Here is a 20294-nt window from a genome sequence, read left to right as displayed (position 1 = left end):
TGTCACTTCCTCAAAGAATTCTATTAAGTTGGTAAGACATGACCTTCCCTGCACAAAACCATGTTGCCTATCACTGATAAGCCCATTTTCTTCCAGATGGGAATAGATCCTATCCCTCAGTATCTTCTCCAGCAGCTTCCCTATCACTGACGTCAGGCTCACCGGTCTATAATTACCTGGATTATCCCTGCTACCCTTCTTAAACAAGGGGACAACATTAGCAATTCTCCAGTCCTCCGGGACCTCACCCGTGTTTAAGGATGTTGCAAAGATATCTGTTAAGGCTCCAACTATTTCCTCTCTCGCTTCCCACAGTAACCTGGGATAGATCCCATCCGGACCTGGGGACTTGTCCGCCTTAATGCCTTTTAGAATACCCAACACTTCCTCCCTCCTTATGCCGACTTGACCTAGAGTAATCAAACATCTGTCCCTAACCTCAACATCCGTCATGTCCCTCTCCTCGGTGAATACCAATGCAAAGTACTCATTTAGAATCTCACCCATTTTCTCTGACTCCACGCATAACTTTCCTCCTTTGTCCTTGAGTGGGCCAATCCTTTCTCTAGTTACCCTCTTGCTCCTTATATATGAATAAAAGGCTTTGGGATTTTCCTTAACCCTGTTTGCTAAAAATATTTCATGACCCCTTTTAGCCCTCTTAATTCCTCGTTTCAGATTGCGCCTACAATCCCGATATTCTTTCAAAGCTTCGTCTTTCTTCAGCCGCCTAGACCTTATGTATGCTTCCTTTTTCCTCTTGGCTAGTCTCACAATTTCACCTGTCATCCATGGTTCCCTAATCTTGCCATTTCTACCCCTCATTTTCACAGGAACATGTCTCTCCTGCACGCTAATCAACCTCTCTTTAAAAGCCTCCCACATATCAAATGTGGATTTACCTTCAAACAGCTGCTCCCAATCTACATTCCCCCAGCTCCTGCCGAATTTTGGTATAGTTGGCCTTCCCCCAATTTAGCACTCTTCCTTTAGGACCACTCTCGTCTTTGTCCATGAGTTTTCTAAAACTTACGGAATTGTGATCACTATTCCCAACGTAGTCCCCTACTGAAACGTCAATCACCTGGCCCGGCTCATTCCCCAACACCAGGTCCAGTATGGCCCCTTCCCGAGTTGGACTATTTACATACTGCTCTAGAAAACCCTCCTGGATGCTCCTTACAAATTCTGCTCCATCTAGACCTCTAACACTAAGTGAATCCCAGTCAATGTTGGGAAAATTAAAATCTCCTATCACCACCACCCTGTTGCTCCTACATCTTTCCATAATCTGTTTACATATTTGTACCTCTAACTCGCGCTCGCTGTTGGGAGGCCTGTAGTACAGCCCCAACATTGTTACCGCACCCTTCCTATTTCTGAGTTCTGCCCATATTGCCTCACAGCTCGAGTCCTCCATAGTGCCTTCCTTCAGCACAGCTGTGATATCCTCTTTGACCAGTAATGCAACTCCTCCACCCCTTTTACCTCCCTCTCTATCCCGCCTGAAGCATCGGTATCCTGGGATATTTAGTTGCCAATCATGCCCTTCCCTTAACCAAGTCTCAGTAATAGCAATAACATCATACTCCCAGGTACTAATCCAAGCCCTAAGTTCATCTGCCTTACCTATTACACTTCTTGCATTAAAACAAATACACCTCAGACCACCAGTCCCTTTGCTTTCATCATCTGCTCCCTGCCTACTCTTTCCCTTAGTCACGCTGATCCCCTCAAATCCCCTTGCATCGAAGGCCAATGAACCATTTCCTTCCTAATTGCTTGCTGCACCTGCATGCTAGCTTTTAGTGACTCATGAACAAGGACACCCAAGTCCCTTTGGACATCAACACTTCCCAACCTCTCACCATTTAAGAAATACTCTTTTTGTTTTCTCTACCAAAGTGGATAACTTGACACTTATTCACATTATATTCCATCTGCCATGTTCTTGCCCATTCACGTAGCCTGTCCAAGTCCCCTTGAAGCCTCCTTGCATCGTCCTCGTAACTTACATTCCCACCTAGTTTTATGCCATCAGTAAATTTGGAAATGTTACATTTGGTCCCCACCCCCAAATCATTTATGTAGATTGCGACCTAACATAAAAGGTGTTTTATTGAGTTTCCCTCGTTAAATCACTTTGCGGGGGGAAAACAGGTTTTAGGCCCCTTCCATGTATGCTCTTCCAAACTTTACAGCAGTCTTGAAGGCTTTTGGGGCCCCCGCTTGGACCCCTCCTAATCACCTCTCCACCACCCTTACCACAGCTTCCAGTCAGGCCAGCCTCTGAGGCCCAAAATTGATCAGCATGCTGCCTGGAGATGTACAGCAGGCATCCTCAGATCACCGACTAATTTAAATGAGACCTCTCCATTCGGGCACGTGGATTGTTTGCTGGACCCAATGCGCGTCGGCAGGGTGCCACTATCTAATTCCTGCCAAGTGACATCAAGAAAGTACAGCAAAAAACTAAAGAAATACAAAATTTGGTAGTGATAAACCACAATAAGGCAGAGCAAGATCAGTCCTTGCATAATAAAATGAGTGATTGCAGTTTTATAAAGTTACATTTTCTTCTGTGCTACATTTACAAAATTGTCTTCTGATTTATTTACAGCCCAAATTAATTTTATCCAAGATGTGGGAAGGTTTCCTTTCAAGAGATATTCCACTAGGTATGTACAAATTTCCTCCCTCAGCACAATTCGGGTCTTGTCGAGTATATAAATGCAAGTTGTTGTTGCTCATTGTTCCTGTATATTGTTCTATCTTTTTTTTTAAAACTTTAAATTGCACTTAATTAGTTGCAATCTTTTATTTGCGAATGAAAGTGTGGCAAGAGTAAGAATAAATCAGGTAAGGCTAGAGGTTACAAAAATAATAAAATGACAAAATGAAAGGCTCTGTATCTGAATGCATGTAGCATTCAAAGCAAAACAGATGAACGGATAGCGCAAATAGAAATAAATAAGTATGATCTGATAGCCATTACAGAGACATGGCTGCAGGATGACTTAGATTGAGACCTGAATATTGAAGGGTACATGACATTTAGGAAGGACAGGAAGCTAGGAAAAGGTGGAGTGGTAGCTCCGTTAATTAATGATGGTATTAACACAGTAGAGAGGGATGACCGAATGTCAGGAAATCATGTTGTAGAAGCAGTTTGGGTAGAGATGAGAAATGATAAAGCCAAGAAGTCACTTGTGGGAGTCGTGTAAATGGTAACCACATAGTAGGACGGGGTATAAAGGAAGAAATAATGGGAGTTTGTCAGAAAGGTACGGCGATAATCATGGGGGATTTTAATCTACATACAGACTGGAAAAATCAGATGGGCAAAGGTAGCCAAGATGAGGAGTTCATAGAATGTTTTTGGGATAGTTTCTCAGAACAGCATGTTCTGGAGCCAACCAGAGAGCAGGCTATACTAGACCTGGTATTGTGCAAAGAGATATGATTAATTAATGAACTCATAGTGAAGGGGCCCCTAGGCAGCAACGATTATAATACGGTTGAATTTTACATTCAGTTTGAGGGAGAGAAGAGTGGGTCTAAGACTAGTATTTTAAACTTGAGGGCAATAATGAGGGCATGAAAGCAGAGCTAGCAAAAATGAACTGGCAAAGTAGGTTAAAGGATGGGTCTATAGAGATGCAGTGGCAGACATTTAAGGGGATATTTCAGAATACACAGAATAGATACATTCCAACAAAGAAAAATTCCAAGGGGAGGACCCACTGTCCGTGATTAACTGAAAACGTTAAAGATAGTATCAAACTTAAAGAAAAAGCTTATAATTGTGCAAAGATGTGAGGCAGGTCAGAAGATTGGACAGAATATAAAAAACAGCAAAAATGACTAAAAGATTAATACGGAGGGAAAAATTAGAGTATGAGAGAAAGCTAGCTAGAAATATAAAAACAGTAAGAGTTTCAATAGATATTTTAAAAAGAAGTTAACAAAGTAAGGGTTGGTCCATAGAAAGTGAGTCTGGGGAATTGATAATGGAAAATAAGAAGATAGCAGATGAATTGAACAGGTATTTTGCATCGGTCTTCACTAGAGGATACAAGTAACATCCCGGAAATGGAAGGGAGGGTGGAACTTTAGAAAATTACAATCACCAGGGAAGTGGTACTGAGCAAATTGTTGGAGCTGCGGGCAGACAAGTCCCTGGGTCCTCATGGATTTCATCCTAGGGTCTTAAAAGAAGTGGCTAGTGAGAGAGTTGATGCATTGGTTTTAATTTTCCAAAATTCCCTAGATTCGGGGAAGGTTACATTAGATTGGAAAATAGCGAATGTGACTCTTTTATTCAAAAAGGGAGGGAGATAGAAAGCAGGAAACTACAGGCCAGTTAGCTTAATATGTCATATGGGAAAATGTTAGAAGCGATTATTTAAAACGTTCTAGCAGAGCACTTAAAAAAAAAAAAAAATTCAAGGTAATCAGGCAAAGTCAATGTGGTTTTGTGAAAGGGAAATAGTGTTTATCCAATTTATTGGATCTCTTTGAAGAAGTAACGTGCCGTGGATGTATTGTACTTAGATTTCCAGAAGGCATTTGATAAGGTACCACATCAAAGGTTATTGTGGAAAATAAAAGCTCGTGGCTTTGGCATGGATAGAAGATTGGCTGGCTAACAGGAAGCAGAGAGTAGGCATAAATGGGTCATTTTCTGATTGGCAAGATGTAACGAGTGGTGTGCTGCAGGGAACAGTGCCAGGGCTTCAACTTTTTACAATTTGTATAAATGACTGACTTAGATGAAGGGGCCAAAGGTATGGTTGCTAAGTTTGCTGATGACACAAAGCTAGATAGGAAAGTAAGTTGTGAGGAGGCTACAAAGGATGTAGATAGGTTATCTGAGTGGGAAAATATCTGGCAAATGGAGTATCATGTGGGAAAAATGTGAAATTTTCCACTTTGGCAGGAAGAATAAAAACAAAGCATATTATCTAAATGGTGAGAGATTGCAGAGCTCTGAGATGCAGAGGGATCTGGGTGTCCTAGTGCATGAGTCACAAAAGGTTAGTGTGTGGGTTCAGCAAGCAATTAGGAAAGCCAATAGAATGTTATCGTTTATTGCGAGGGGAATTGAATACAGAAGTAGTGAGGTTATGCTTCAGTTATACAGGGCATTGGTGAGACCACATCTGGAGGACTGTGTACAATGTTGGTCTCCTTATTTAAGGAAGGATGTAAATGCGTTGGAAGCGGTTCAGAGAAGGTTTACTAGACTAATACCTGGAATGGGCAGGTTGTCTTGTGAGGAAAGGTTAGACGGGCTAGGCTTGTATCTGCTGGAGTTTAGAAGAGTAAGAGGCAACATGATTGAAACATATAAGATTCTGAGGGGTCTTGGCAGGGTGGATGTAGAAAGGATGTTTCCCCTTGTGGGAGAATCTAGAACTCTGGGTCACTGCTTAAGAATAAGGGGTCGCTCATTTAAGACAGATGAGAAATTTTTTCTCTGTGGTTCATGAGTCTTTGGAACTCTCTTCCTCAAAGACGGTGGAGCAGAGTCTTTAAATATTTTTAAGGCAGCGGTAGATAGATTCTTGATAAGCAAAGGGATGAAAGGTTATCGGGTGTAAGTGGGAATGTAGAGGTTACAATCAGATCAGCCATGATTTTGTTGAATGGCGGAGCAGGCTTGAGGGGCTGGGTGGCCTACTCCTGTTCCTAATTCGTATGTTCGTCATGAGTAAAATTACAGTAAATGTTGTTTAGTTGCTTGACCTAAATGGAAAAATATCTACTTTAAGATTATTTTAACTTGTTTTAATTTCTAGGGGGTGGGAGATTAATTCAGAATTCTGGAGATTTTCCTGGGCCTGTCGAGAATCCTGATTTGTTTTTCCTTTGCACTTTCAGGTTTAAAGCATATTTCAATTTAAGTTATAATAGCAGTGTAGAAAGGGACTTTAAAAAGGGTAGTGTTTTAACAGCTTTTATCAATAAATGTTTACACATTTATTCTTACATGTATGCTTTGGCAACATAGTTCCAGTTCCAAGGATATCATGTGTTCAGTGTCTGTTGTGCAGAGTTACATAATAACAATTGTAGCCAAGAATTGAAATCTACGGAAAACTATTTTCAAAGCTGCCAGTGGCACTTGCATGGAGTGTGTATTTTTAAATAATGTTCCCTGGACATTGTCCCAAAGTGCAAAACAACTTGCCCTGATTTCCCCCACAATTTTATCAATGTTCAATAATGAGCTGGATTTTAACAAGCCCTTGGACGTCTGATCCGCGGCGAGGGGGGCCTGACGATGGCTGCGGATGAGGCCCGCCATGGACCTCGATGTTGGCAGGGCTCTGCCCAATCCTCCCGGCGGCGTCTAGGCTCCGTGGCGGCCTCCCCGCTGTTGGGTGACAGGACCACAATTTAAATATGCAAATCAATAAAATTAATGAATTTAGTACACTTGCCTTCAATCTTGAGGGCCCACCGCGATATTCGCACTCCCGCGCCTTCAGATCCCCGTCTGAGGAAACCCGGCGTTGCGCTGGTGGGGAGGGGGGAGGAGGTAAGTTTGTCAGTGTGGAGGAGTGGGGGGGGGGAGGAAAACCGGGTCAAATACACATAATGGGTGTAGGGGATGGTGGGGAGAGTTGAACCTTAAACTTTGTGCAGGTTGGGTTGGGGAACTGTCAGATGTAAAAGGTAAGTGTTTTGGGGGCAGAAGGGCAAATAGCTATTCTAATTATTGGGGGAGGTGGGAAAGGGGCATAAGAAATTTAATTAATTTGGTGGGGGGGGGGAATCTTTTAAATATGCTGACATGGCTGGCTGCCCTTAAAGATGGCGCCAGCGCCTGCGCACATGCAGTTGATGCCATTGCCATGCACAGGCAGCCCGCCTGCTCCACGTGATTGGGAGGTGGGCACTGTCCCGGCTATTCAAATGAGCTGCCGTTGCCAGGCAAGTCTACCACCTGCCAAGACTGAGGCACACATGATTTTGCCACATGAACATTAAAACTTAAAATTGCAAGCCCATGACTGGAAAGACATTTGCATAGTAACAGACAGTGTTGGAACAATGGGGACCCAGTTGTTGCTTCCCCAATACACAGAAGTAGCGGTCAGACCAGTTTTTGTCATATAACTAACTGGCTGTTGCAGACGTTTGAACTGAGAGTTTGAAATTGGAGAAGCTCCTGGTTTGAGAACACCTCTCTCCCGTCTGCTCTCATCTCACTCTCACCAGCTTCAGAAACCATTGAACACACATGAACCCCAAGAGAGAAAAGTCTCCTACAGTGAACAAGGTTTAAGAAGAATACTGGGCCCCAACGAAAAGCAAGACTACTTCCAAAAGGACTACAGTGAGCTCAAAGCACAGTAAACAAGAAACTCTTCTGATATTGCCTCAAACCTCTCCATTTTATTTATCTCTTTTTTTATCTGTCTCTATTTGCATGTGCATATCAGGTTTGTTTGCTAGCATGGAGCACAGCGTGTATCTATGTGTTAACCGACATAGAGTTTAAGGCTTAATAAATTTCACTGTTCTTTAAACCTAAGAAAGCCTGTTTATGCTGATTTCTTTGCCTTACAATTGGAAAGCTGTGAACAAGGATTCACAAAAGGGGAGCTCAAAACCATGTTTAAAATTAAACCCTGTTACAATAAGACCAGATGAAGGCAGTAAAAGACCCCTAGACACCTTTCACATCTGGTCGTAACACTGCGCTTAAGATCGCAGCAGCTCTTTGGCGTGCAGCCCGCATGTATTCAGTAATGAAGCATCCACAACCCTCTGGGGTAGAGAATGCCAAAGATTCACAACCCTTTGAGTGTAGTACTTTCTCCTCATCTCATTCCTGAATGATAGGCCCCTTATCCTGAGACTGCCCCCACATTCTAGATTCACCTACCAGTGGAAACAATCTTTCAGCTTCTACCCTATCAAGCCCTTTCAGAATCTTGTATGCCTCAATTAGATCGCCACTCATTCTTCTAAACCCCAGCGAATATAGGCCCAATTTACTCAGCCTCTCATCATAGGACAACCCCCTCATTCCAGGCACCAATTTAGTGAATCTTCACTGCACCGTCTCCAGTGCAAGTATAATCCTTTCTTCAATGTGGAGACCAGAACTACACAGTATTCCAGGTGAGGTCTCACCAACACCCTGTACAATTTTAGTCAGACTTCTGTCATGAAACCTGCCAAAGTGAGACATGTTGGTTTCGTCATGTGGAACATTAATTTTGAACTGTTACTGGACTGAAAAAATGGCTTGGTTTAAAAAGACCATTGAAACATGACTCTTCGTTTTGCATTCTAAAAGACAGTTGGAAAAAAAGAGATAATGGGAACTGCTCCCTAATTCAGTTAGCCAGATGGATTTTGGATCAAGAGACATTGAATATGTAAAAGCCAGCATTCCATCTTCCCCCCACAACTCCCCCCCCCCCCCCCTGCCCCCCTGCCCCCCCGCACCACCTCACCACTGAGGGTGTCTATGATTGAAAGAATCCACAAAATCTCACTAGAGACGTTGTCTCCCTCGCGCTCTCTCTCTCACAATGTTCCAGGGATCCACAGAAGCCACTCACACCCCAAGAGAGAAGACTCCTACACCTGAACAAGTTTGAAAGTATGCACTGGGCCCCAACTAGAACTGCAAGACAACTGCAATCAAAGACTTTACATCAAACTCAAAAGCCAGTAACTGACCTCCAGCTATTACTTAAACCTTTCCCCTTCTTTCTCCCATCTGTCTCTATTTGCATGTGTGTTTATCACGTACGCATGCTAGCATGTTCGCGTTGCGTATTTCTAGTAGTTTTAACCGAATTAGAGTTTTACAGTTAATAAACTTGCACCTTTCTTCTTTAAATCTAAGAAAACATGTCTGATTGATTTCTTTGCCATTACAATTAGAGAGTGGTGAACAAGGATTCACTGAGGGGAAGCTTAAAACACGGTGTTTTAAAAATTAAACCCTGTAACGGCCAAACCAGGCAAAGGCTGGGGAGCCCTAGATCCCTGCCTCACCTGGTCATAACACTTCCTTATTCCTGTACTCCAATCCATTTGCCTTCCTAATAGTCTCTCATCATAGGACAACCCCCTCATCCCAGGAACCAATTTAATAAATCTTCACTGCACTGCCTCCAGTACAAGTATATCCTTTCTTTAAATGTGGAGACCAAAACTGCACAGTATTCCAGATGCAGTCTCACCATCGCCCTGTACCAATTAGTGAGACTTCTTTATTCCTGTACTCCAATCCCCTTACAATAAAGGCCAACATGCCATTTGCCTTCCTAATAGCCTGCTGCACCTGCATGTTAACTTTGTGAATTCTTTGCATGAGTACACACAAGTCCCTCTGAACAGCAACACTTAGAAGTTTCACATCTTTTAAAACATATTCTGCTTTTCTAATTTTACAACCAAAATGAACAACTTCACACTTCCCTACATTATACTCCATTTGCCACCTTGTTGCCCACTCACTTAACCTATCTATACCTCTTTGCAACATCTTTATGTCCCCCCTCACAGCTTGCCTTTCCTCCAAGCTTTGTATCATCAGCAAACTTAGATACATCACTCTCTGTCTCTTCATCCAAGTCATTAATAGAGTGTAAATAGCTGAGGCCGCAACACTGATCCTTGCGGCACCCCACTATTCACTGCCTGCCAACTTGAAAATGCCCTGTTTATGCCCACTCTCTGCTTCCTGTCTGTTAACCAACCCTCTACCCATATTACCCCCAACACCATGAGCCCTTATCGTGCCTGTTGATCTTTTATGTGGCACCTTATTGAATGCCTTTTGGAAATCCAGGTATCCTATATCTACTGGTTCCCCTTTATCTACCTTACTAGTTAGAGCTTCAAAAAATTCTAGTAAATTTGTCAAACAGGATTTCCCTTTAGTAAAACTATGCTGACTTATTCTAATCATACTGTGGTTTTCCAAGTGCATTATTAGGACTTCTTCAATAATACTTTCCAACATCTTCCCAAAGACTGATAGGCTAACTGACCTGTAATTCCCTGTTTTCTCTCTACCTCCTTTCTTGAAAAGCGGTGTAACATTTGCCAACTTCCAATCTGACTGGACCATTCCTGAATCTAAGGAATTCTGGAAAATGATAGCTAACACGTCCGCTATCTCTGCAGCTATCCTTTTTAGAATCCTAGGGTGTAGGCCATCTATTCCTGGGGTCTTGAGATCATAGGAAATAGGAGCAGGAGTCGGCAATTTGGCCCATCGAGCCTCCGCCATTCAAATAGATATTGGCTGATCATCTACATGTATGCCATTGCTCCCCACTATTCCCATTTCCCTTGATGTCGTTAGTATTCAGAAATCTATCGATTTCTGTCTTAAACATGCTCAACAATTGAGCTTCCACAGTAAAGGAATTCCTCCTCATCTCAGTCTTAAATGGCCTGCCCCTTATTCTGAGACTGTGTCCCCTTGTTCTAGACTCACCAGCCAGAGGAAGCACCCTATTCACATCCACCCTGCCATGCCCTGTTAAAAAAAAAATGTTGAGTTTCAATGAGATCACCTCTCATTCTTCAAAACGCCAGAGAATACAAGCCCAGTTTCTGCAATCTCTCCTCATTAAACAATCCCAGCATCCCAGGGATTAGTCTGGTGAACCTCCATTGCACTCCCTCTATGGCAAGTATATCCTTCCTTAGATAAGGAGACTAAAACTGTACACAATACTCCAGGTGTGGTCTCACCGATGCTTTATACAATTCAAGCAATACATCTTTACTCCTGTACTCACATCCCCTTGTAATGAAGGCCAACATACCATTTGCCTACCTAGTTGCTTGCTGCACCTGCATGCTAGCTTTTACTGACTCACTAACAAGGACACCCAGGTCTCTTTGGACATCAACACTTCCCAACCTCTCACCATTTAAGAAATACTCTGCCTTTTTATTTTTCTGCCAAAGTGGATCACTTCACATTTATTCACATTATGTTACATCTACCATGTTCTTGCCCATTCACTTAGCCTGTCCAAATCCCCTTGAAGCCTCCTTGCATCCTCCTCACAACTTACATTCCCTCCTAGTTTTGTGTCATCTGCAAATTTGGAAATATTACAATTGGTCCCCACATCCAAATCATTTATATAGATTGTGAACAGCTGTGGCCCAAGCACTAATCCTTGCAGTAGCCCTCAAGTAAAAGCCTGCCATCCTGAGAATGACCCATTTATTCCTGCTCTCTGCTTTCTGTCTGTTAACCAATTCTCAATCCACTGCAGTATATTACCCCCAATCCCATGTGCTCTAATTTTGAATACTGATCTCCTGTGTGGGACCTTATCAAAAGCCTTCTGTAAATCCAAATACCCCACATCTACTGGTTCTTCTTTATCTATGCTGCAAGTAACATCCTCAAAGAACTCCAACAGATTTGTCAAACATGATTTCCCTTTCACAAATCCATGTTGACTCTGCCCAATCATATCATTATTTTCCAGTGTCCAGTTATTACATCCTTTATAATAGATTCCAACATTTTCCCTACTACTGATGTCAAACTAACAGGTCTGTAGTTCTCTGTGTTTTCTCTTGCTCCCTTCTTAAATAGTGGGGTTATATTTGATTCTTTCCAGTCTGCAGGAACCCATCCAGAATCTATAAAATTTTGAAAGATGACCACCAATGCATCTACTATCTCTGTAGCCACCTCCTTCAATACTCTTGAGATGTAGCTCATCTGTCAATCTTGTCAGATTTTAGTCAAGGGACAAGTTTCTCCAATACTTTTTCTCGGCTGATATCAATGTCCTTAATTTCCTCACTCTTTTAGCCTCTAGGTTACTGTCTATTTCTGGTATGGAATTTATGTATTCGACTGTGAAGACCGACACAAAATATTTGTTCAATGCCACTGCCATTTCCTCATTCCCCATGATGATTTCTCCTGTCTCTCCTCTCCTCTAAGTCTTAAAATCCAGCCCATTGTGGCAACTGAATAATGTTGCCTTGCCTTGTAGGTGCCACTGGAGGGCTGCAGCTGGTATGGGAGGGTGTCCCTTATGCTGAAGGCTGAACCACACAGCAGTTAATAAATGAAGTCAATAATGGAGCTTTTAGCATTACTGGGAGACCTCTGTAATCTATGCTGGAATTCTTTGTGCTGAAGAAGCAGAAAAAGTGGCTGCTTGAAAAGAAAAAAGGAAGGAAATTGCCCTTAATTATCATTCTAGGAATGATAATAGAATAAACTTTTTAAGATGGCCAGTTCTGGGTGTAAAACCTATATTTATCCATATATTGTCCACCTATCATATTAAAAATGGTATGTCAACACTGCAGACAACAAACACTTCAGTATCTCACTCTGTATTAGAACTACAATTTCTCCAGCTGCTAAATGGAACTTCCCATCCTGACCTATAACAGACTAAGCATTAGTTTCAAGAATGCAGAGCAATTGTGCCTTGTAGCCTTAAACCTATTATAAGTTGACAGTTCAGTGAAGGAATGTTGCATTGTTTTTTAATTCATTCATGGGATGTGGGCATCGCTGGCGAGGCCAGCATTTATTAGCCACCCCTAATTGTCCTTGAGAAGGTGGTGGTGAGCTGCCTTCTTGAACCGCTGCAATCCTTGGGGTTTAGGTACACCAACAGTGCGGTTAGGAAGGGAGTTCCAGGATTTTGACCCAGTGACAGTGAAGGAACGGCGATATAGTTTCAAATCAGGATGGTGTGTGCCTTGGAGGGGAATTTGCAGGTGGTGTTCCCATGCATTTGCTGCCCTTGTAGTGGTCGCGGGTTTGGAAGGAACTGCCAAAGGAGCCTTAGTGTGGTGCTGTAGTGCATCTTGTAGATGGTACACACTGCTGCCACTGTGCGTCGGTGCTGGAGGAAGTGAATGTTTGTGGATGGGGTGTCAACTAAATGGGCTGCTTTGTCCTGGATGGTGTCGAGCTTCTTGAGTGTTGTTGGAGCTGTAACCATCTAGGCAAGTGCAGAGTTTTCACTCCTGACTAGTGCCTTGTAAATGGTGGATAGGCTTTGGGGAGTCAGGAGGTGAGTTACTTGCTGCAGGATTCCTAGCCTCTGACCTGCTCTTGTAGCCATGGTATTTATGTGGCTACTCCAGTTCATTTTCTGGTCAATGGTAGCCCGTAGGATGTTGATAGTGGGGGATTCAGCGATGGTAATGCCATTGAATGTCAAGGGGAGATGGTTAGATTCTCTCTTGTTGGAGATGGTCATTGCCTGACACTTGTGTGGCACGAATGTTACTTGCCACTTGTCAGCCCAAGCCTGGATATTATCCAGGTCTTGCTGCATTTCTTCATGGACTGCTTCAGTATCTGAGGAGTTGCAAATGGTGCTGAACATTGTGCAGTCATCAGCGAACATCCCCACTTCTGACCTTATGATTGAAGGAAGGTCATTGATGAAGCAGCTGAAAATGGTTGGGCCGGGGACAATACCCTGAGGAATTCCTGCAGTGATGTCCAGGAGCTGAGATGATTGACCTCCAACAACCACAATCATCTTCCTTTGCACTAGGTATGACTCCAACTAGCAGAGAGTTTTCCCCCTGATTCCCATTGACTCCAGTTTTGCTAGGGCTTCTTGATGCCACACTGTCAAATGTTGCCGTGATGTCAAGGGCAGTCACTCTCACCTCACCTCTTGGGTTCAGCTCTTTTGTCCATGTTTGAACCAAGGCTTTAATGAAGTCAGGAGCTGAGTGGCCCTGTGGGAACCCAAACTGAGCATCACTGAGCAGGTTCTTGCTAAGCAAGTGCCACTTGATAGCACTGTCGATGATACCTTGCATCACTTTACTGATGATTGAGAGTAGATTGATGGGGAGGTAATTGGCTGGGTTGAACTTGCCCTGCATTTTGTGTAGAGGACATAGCTGGACAATTTTCCACATTGCCAGATAGATGCCAATATTGTAGCTGTACTGGAACAGCTTGGCTAGGGGTGCAGCTAGTTCTGGAGCACAGGTCTTCAGTACAATTGCTGGAATGTTGTCAGGGCTCCCAGCCTTTGCAGTATCCAGTGCCTTCAGTCGTTTATTGATATCACGTGGAATCGAATTGGCTGAACACTGGCATCTGTGATGCTGGGGACTTCAGGAGGAGGCCGAGATGGATCATCCACTCGGCACTTCTGGCCGAAGATTGTTGCAAATGCTTCAGCCTTTTGCATTGATGTGCTGGGTTCCCCCATCATTGAGGATGAGGATATTTGTGGAGCCACCTCCTCCAGTTAGTTATTCAATTGTCCACCACCATTCACGACTGGATGTGGCAGGACTGCAGAGCTTAGACCTGATCTGTTGGTTATGGAATCACTTAGCTCTGTCTATCGTATGCGGCTTACGCTGTTCGGCATGCAAGTAGTCCTGGGTTGTAACTTCACCAGGTTGACTCCTCGTTTTGTCGTATGCCTGGTGCTGTTCCTGGCATGCCCTCCTGCACTCTTTATTGAACCAGGGTTGGTTTCCTAGCATGATGGTAATGGCAGAGCGGGGGATATGCTTGGTCATGAGGTGACAGATTATGGTTGAGTACAATTCTGCTGCTGCTGATGGCCCACAGCGCCTCATGGATGCCCAGTTTTGCATTGCTAGATCTGTTCAAAATCTATCCCATATAGCGCAGTGGTAGTGCCACCCAACATGATAGAGGATGTCCTCAATGTAAAGATGGGACTTTGTCTCCACAAGGACTGTGCAGTGGTCACTCCTACCAAAACTGTCAGGGACAGTTGCATCTCCGTCAGGCAGATTGGTGAGGATGAGGTCAAGTATATTATTCCCTCACGTTGGTTCCCTCACCACCTGCCGCAGACCCAGTCTAGTAGCAATGCCCTTTAGGGCTCGGTCAGTAGCGGTGTTACTGAGCCACTCTTGGTGATGAGCATTGAATTCTCCTACCCAGAGTACATTCTGCGCCTTTGCCACCCTCGGTGCTTCCTCCAAGTGCTATTCAACATGGAGTACTGATTCATCAGCTGAGGTGGGTGGGAGGAGTGGTGGTAGGTGGTAATCAGCAAGAGGTTTCCTTGCCCATGTATGACCTGATGCCATGAGACCCAGGTCTGGAGTCTATGTTGAGGACTACCAGGGCAACTCCCTCCCGACCATATACCACTGTGCCGCCACCTCTGCCAGTGGTACAGGACATACCCGGGGATGGCAATGGCGGTGTCTGCGACATTGTCTGTAGGCTATGATTCCGTTAGTCAGGCTGTTGCTTGACTAGTCTGTTAGACGTCTCTCCCAACTTTGGCACAAGCCCCAAGATGTTAGTAAGGAGGACTTTGCAGGGTCGACAGGGCTGGGTTTGCCGTGGTCATTTCCGATGCCTAGGTCAATGCTGGGTGGTCTGTCCAGTTTCATTCCTTATTAACTTTGTAGCGATTTGATACAACTGAGTGGTTTGCTCAGCCATTGCAGAGGGCATCTAAGAGTCAACCATATTGCTGTGGGTCAGGGGTCACATGCAGGCCAGACCAGATAAGAACGGTAGATTTCCTTCCCTAAAGGGCATTAATAAACCAGATGGGTTTTTACAACAATCGACAATGGTTTCATGGTCATCATTAGACTAGCTTTTTAATTCTAGATTTATTAATTAAATTCAAATTCCACCTTCTGCTGTGGTGGGATTCGAACTCATGTCCCCAGAGCAATACCCTGGGTTTTTGGGTTACTAGTCGGCATAGAATGCCCAATCAGGAGGGCTAACCCACCCTCTTCCAACACCCCCCTCCTCCAGCCCACAAGGAGGCAGCCAGGTATTACTGGGGGATTCCTCAAGTGCTGAAGTGCCCGTCCACCACTAGTAAAATATCAGTAGGCGTGGGTAGACGCGGGGCATGGCACCCCTCGCATCCCACCCTATTTTACACCCGTCCCGCCTCCTAGCCTGCTCCTGGTTAAATTCTGGCCTTTGTCTACCAATTCAGGTAAATGGAATAGATTCCATGACACAATTTGAAAAAGAGCAGATCAGTTCTTCTGATACCTTGGACAACATTTATCAATCAACCAAAACTACCAAAATCAAATTAATGTGCTCACATTGGCTGCCACATGACAATAGTCATGAGAATTCAAAGTAATTCATTGGCTGTGAAGCACGTTTCAACCTTGAGGACATAAAAGGCACTTTATCAATGCAAGTTTGTTCATTTATTGTGTCTTTACAATTTATTATCTGTTACATTTTAAATATTACAGTAGAATTTCTCTATCTCACCTTATAAAGTATAAAGAAACAAAGCTATTCAGTTGCAATAAATAGACAAGCTCCCTCGCAACAAAAAATGCCAGAGTCTGCATTGCTGTAGCCTCTTAATTGACTTTAGCAATCACAATTTTCAAAAAGTAAGGCAAGCAAACCAGGAGTTGTTGTTAATAGTCTGAATAGCAATTAACATCTGATCTCAGCATTTATTTAACAGTAAGATTTTGTAGAGTTAAAGAACACTGCTTCACTTTACCAGCAGGATAAGGCATTCTATTACATGATATAATGCTCCTTTCCTCATAAAACTATGCATCTTCTGACTTGTCATAAGCAACACTGTGAGCAATCTGCTTCTAATAAAGATGCATGTAAGCGCAGTTTGTCCATCAAACTCCAGAATTCATAACTGTTCACAGATGCAAAACTTAAGTGTAGGTAGGTGGTAGGAGAATGATGGGGATGTGGTAGAGAATATGGGGTTAATGTAGGATTAGTATAAATGAGTGGTTGTTGGTCGGCACAGACTCGGTGGGCCGAAGGGCCTGTTTCAGTGCTGTAACAATTGTGCAACAATTAAACTCCGATTGATTGACCTAAAGGTTTAGTACAGAATGCAAAAGAAGCTCTTCTTTAAAAATAAAAGGAAGCCAACAATTCCATTTGCTTCTGAGCTAGATCCTCACCAAACTATTAAACTTTGACAGAGCAAACAAAATGAAACCCTCATTGGCTGGAAGATGGAAAAAAAATTTTTTTAAGAAAGTCAGTCATTTAATACTACCTGCTTCTGACCTGAAGCCTCACCAAATAGCAATTAAACTCTGATTGACCTGAATCTATCTTTGTTTACCAATAATTAGGCTTGGCCTCAAAAATGCACAGTATTGCCTTAGCAGTGGAATAATGCACAATGCATCTTGTGGTATAGCACTCCTGTCCTTTTGTTTCAAGCAGGACACCACAGAAATTTGCTATCCAGTTTTTTTAAAAAAAAGGATTGAAGTTCAAGAAAATTAATTTAAGGAATCCTCTGAGATCTGAAGCGAAATGCAAGGTTAAGGGATTTGTACTATGGAGCAGTCCAGAAGAATGGTAGAGTGTAAACATGTGAAACATGAGTGGCGCATTGGTTAGCACCGCAGCCTCACAGCTCCAGCGACCTGGGTTCAATTCTAGGTACTGCCTGTGCAGAGTTTGCAAGTTCTCCCTGTGGCCGCGTGGGTTTTCGCTGGGTCCTCCGGTTTCCTCCCACAGCCAAAGACTTGCAGGTTGATAGGTAAACTAGTATAGGTAGGTGGTCGGGGAATTGAGGAAAGGTGGGGATGGGGTAGGAATTTGGGATTAATGTAAGATTAGTATAAATGGGTGGTTGATGGTCGGCACAGACTCGGTGGGCCGAAGGGCCTGTTTCAGTGCTGTATCTCTAAATAAATAAATAAATAAAAAGAAACTGAAAGTGATGTACAAGAAACAAGACTGGGGTCTCCAATTTCATTCTGATGCTTGACAGGAATGGGAATGGTGCTAATAATACAGTTGCATTGGGTCGAATCTTCCAGTTAAACTTTACAAATTAATTGGTCTGTGTTGTGGCGAGTAAATTTTGTCTTCATTTGCAATTTGGACTTCCCCCTGTATTTCTGAAATTAACAGGCTAGTCACTAGGCAGCTCAAATTAGGTTTTACTTTTGCATTAGCAATGACTCATTGTAAATGTTGTAAAGTCTTACATATTATATGTACTATTTATATGGTTACAATATTCATGGATGGTTGTCCCTTAACTTTTTTGATTTGGGGGATTTTTCAGGCTAACATTGGAAACTTTAACAGATAAGGATCCTGGAAATCTGGAGTTAGATAATGAAGAGGACAGCTATTCCCAGTCTCCGCTATTAACACATGACCAGGCAGCAGCAACACCAGAGACCCAGGCGTTGTGTTCGACCAGTGCTGCAAGCCAGTCTGGTGGAGGAGACCTACCAAGTAGCCAACCACAACCCACCATAACACAATCCTCTCTAGAAGAAGAGGAATTAGTAATAGAGGAATATGATAGCGACTAACGTGGAAATGTTATTCTGGTCTAAGTTAAGAGTCTATGAATATTTATTTTTTTAGATTACTAGAAATCTGGTTAAATAGTGGATCCACAGCAGTTTTCATTAATGAAAGTGTTGTTGGAACTACAGTAACTAGGAACAGCTTTTGACATTTCTATAAGTGTAAAAATAATGTTTGCACGAGCACATCCAGAGCTATGGAACCACCAGAAACCATTCCATATCTCATTTGCTTAGCTCACTAAAATCTACTGAAACTTTGGCAGTTTCTCCGAAAACCTATTAGAACCATTTACTTCAGTTATTGTACCAAAGAAATGTATTTGTTATGACAAACTTTGTACTGAAATTGATTTGACCATATAGTTTTGCTAAACGTTCACGCGTGTGCAAAATCTTTCTTCTTTTCATCTCCATTGATGATGTCATACATATTTTTTGGCCTTAATGTTAATGAGCCTGTTGACAAACAGTGCTCTTTATTAGAAAAAATATAGACTGTTCTTCAAAAAATAGAGCCTAGAAGTGAAGATGAACTTTCTAAAACAAAATATAAATATTTATATTTATACTTAACTGTTTTTGGTAAACAAAAGGCCATAAACTCTTTGTACAGCAATCTGAGCCGAATAACACTGAATTATTTATGCTGTAATGTGATGTAAACTTTATCATTTTATTAGTTGGTTGTAGAATTCACAATATTTCAGGTTCGTGGTACATAGGGTTGTTCCATTTTATAATTACATTAAACCTTTTATTGAACACAGCAATATTTGGTTAACTATATTTTTAGTTTTTTTGTAATAAACAATTCTAATTGCCTCACATTATCACCAATAACTTTTAATAACTAAGTCGTCCAATCTTTAAAGAGTGTAATTGTTAGCAATATTATTTTCATCCACCTTTTCTACACATTTTCGTGGTTGCAATGTTCAGTAATATTTTAGATCATTTTATTATTGTAAAGTCCCACAAGTACTAATCTAACCTTGCTAGGCAATGTGAGGGGTACTGTACCAAGATAAAATAGAATTAAGAAATTGATTTATTTGGACAGTCTGTCTGTAACTAATGTACAGGAATGAACCTTTTCAATGATTATGGAAATGATAGACAATGCTGTTCCAGGCAATTTACTTACTGCGGCGAATAGCTAAAATATCAAAGGACATACGTTTAAAATCTAGCGAGTTAGGAGTAAGAAGATAAGACCAAGAACTTTGACCCAAAGGATAATATTTATGGAATTGAGTACCAGAAAAGGCCATTGAGGTGCAGTGTAGACAGAGAACCATTGGTTATGGTGAGAAAGTGGGTGATTGAAGTTGATTTTTTTTTGCTGTTTTCCCCCAACCTTCCCCCTGCCCCAAACACACACACGCATTATTTAAAATTCCATATGTCTAAATTTGAAATCTCCATATCTACTCTTCAAACTAAGGAACATTTGTTTTGTTTCAAATCTCCTGGAAAAGGGAATTTTAAGTTCATACAGAACAGAAGGCTATTCGGCTCATCATACTTTGGAAGAGCTATCCAATTAGTCCCACACCCATGCTCTTTCCCCATAGTCGTGGAATTTTCTTTGCTTCAAGTATTTATCCAATTCCTCATTGAAAGTTACTATTGAGTCTGCTTCCACTTCCCCTTGTGCAATGCATTCCAGATCATCGTAAATCTGCGTTAAAAAAATTCTCTTCATCTTGCCTGTTTCTTTTGCCAATTACCTTGAACCTGTTCCCTCTGGTTATCACATTTCTGTCAGTGGAAACTGTTTATCCTTCTTTATCAAGACCCCTAATAGTTTTGAACACTTATATTAAATCTCTTCTTAACCTTCTCTGCTCTAAGGAGAACAGTCTTAGTTTTTCTCATCTCTCCACGTAACTGAAGCCCCTCATTTCTGGCACCATTCTTCTTAGAGATACAGCACTGAAACAGGCCCTTCGGCCCACCGAGTCTGTGCCAACCAAGAACCA

General features: G+C 42.4%; 1 protein-coding gene across 6 annotated transcripts in view; it reads left to right on the top strand.

Annotated features, from left to right (window-relative positions):
* Window positions 1-19078, top strand: part of rad17 (RAD17 checkpoint clamp loader component) — a 69198-nt gene extending 50120 nt beyond the window's left edge. For all 6 annotated transcript variants that reach the window (XM_068029588.1, XM_068029586.1, XM_068029585.1 and 3 more), the window contains 2 exons: window positions 2621-2678; window positions 18057-19078. In XM_068029588.1, coding sequence (XP_067885689.1) covers window positions 2621-2678; window positions 18057-18312 — 314 coding nt within the window. In that variant the 3' untranslated portion in view covers window positions 18313-19078. The remainder of the gene's footprint in view (window positions 1-2620; window positions 2679-18056) is intronic.
* The last annotated feature ends 1216 nt before the right edge of the window (window positions 19079-20294 follow it).

Source organism: Heterodontus francisci, chromosome 4 (assembly GCF_036365525.1).
Source record: "Heterodontus francisci isolate sHetFra1 chromosome 4, sHetFra1.hap1, whole genome shotgun sequence".
In the NCBI taxonomy this organism is placed as follows: domain Eukaryota; kingdom Metazoa; phylum Chordata; class Chondrichthyes; order Heterodontiformes; family Heterodontidae; genus Heterodontus; species Heterodontus francisci.
This window is presented reverse-complemented; position numbering and strand designations above follow the sequence as displayed.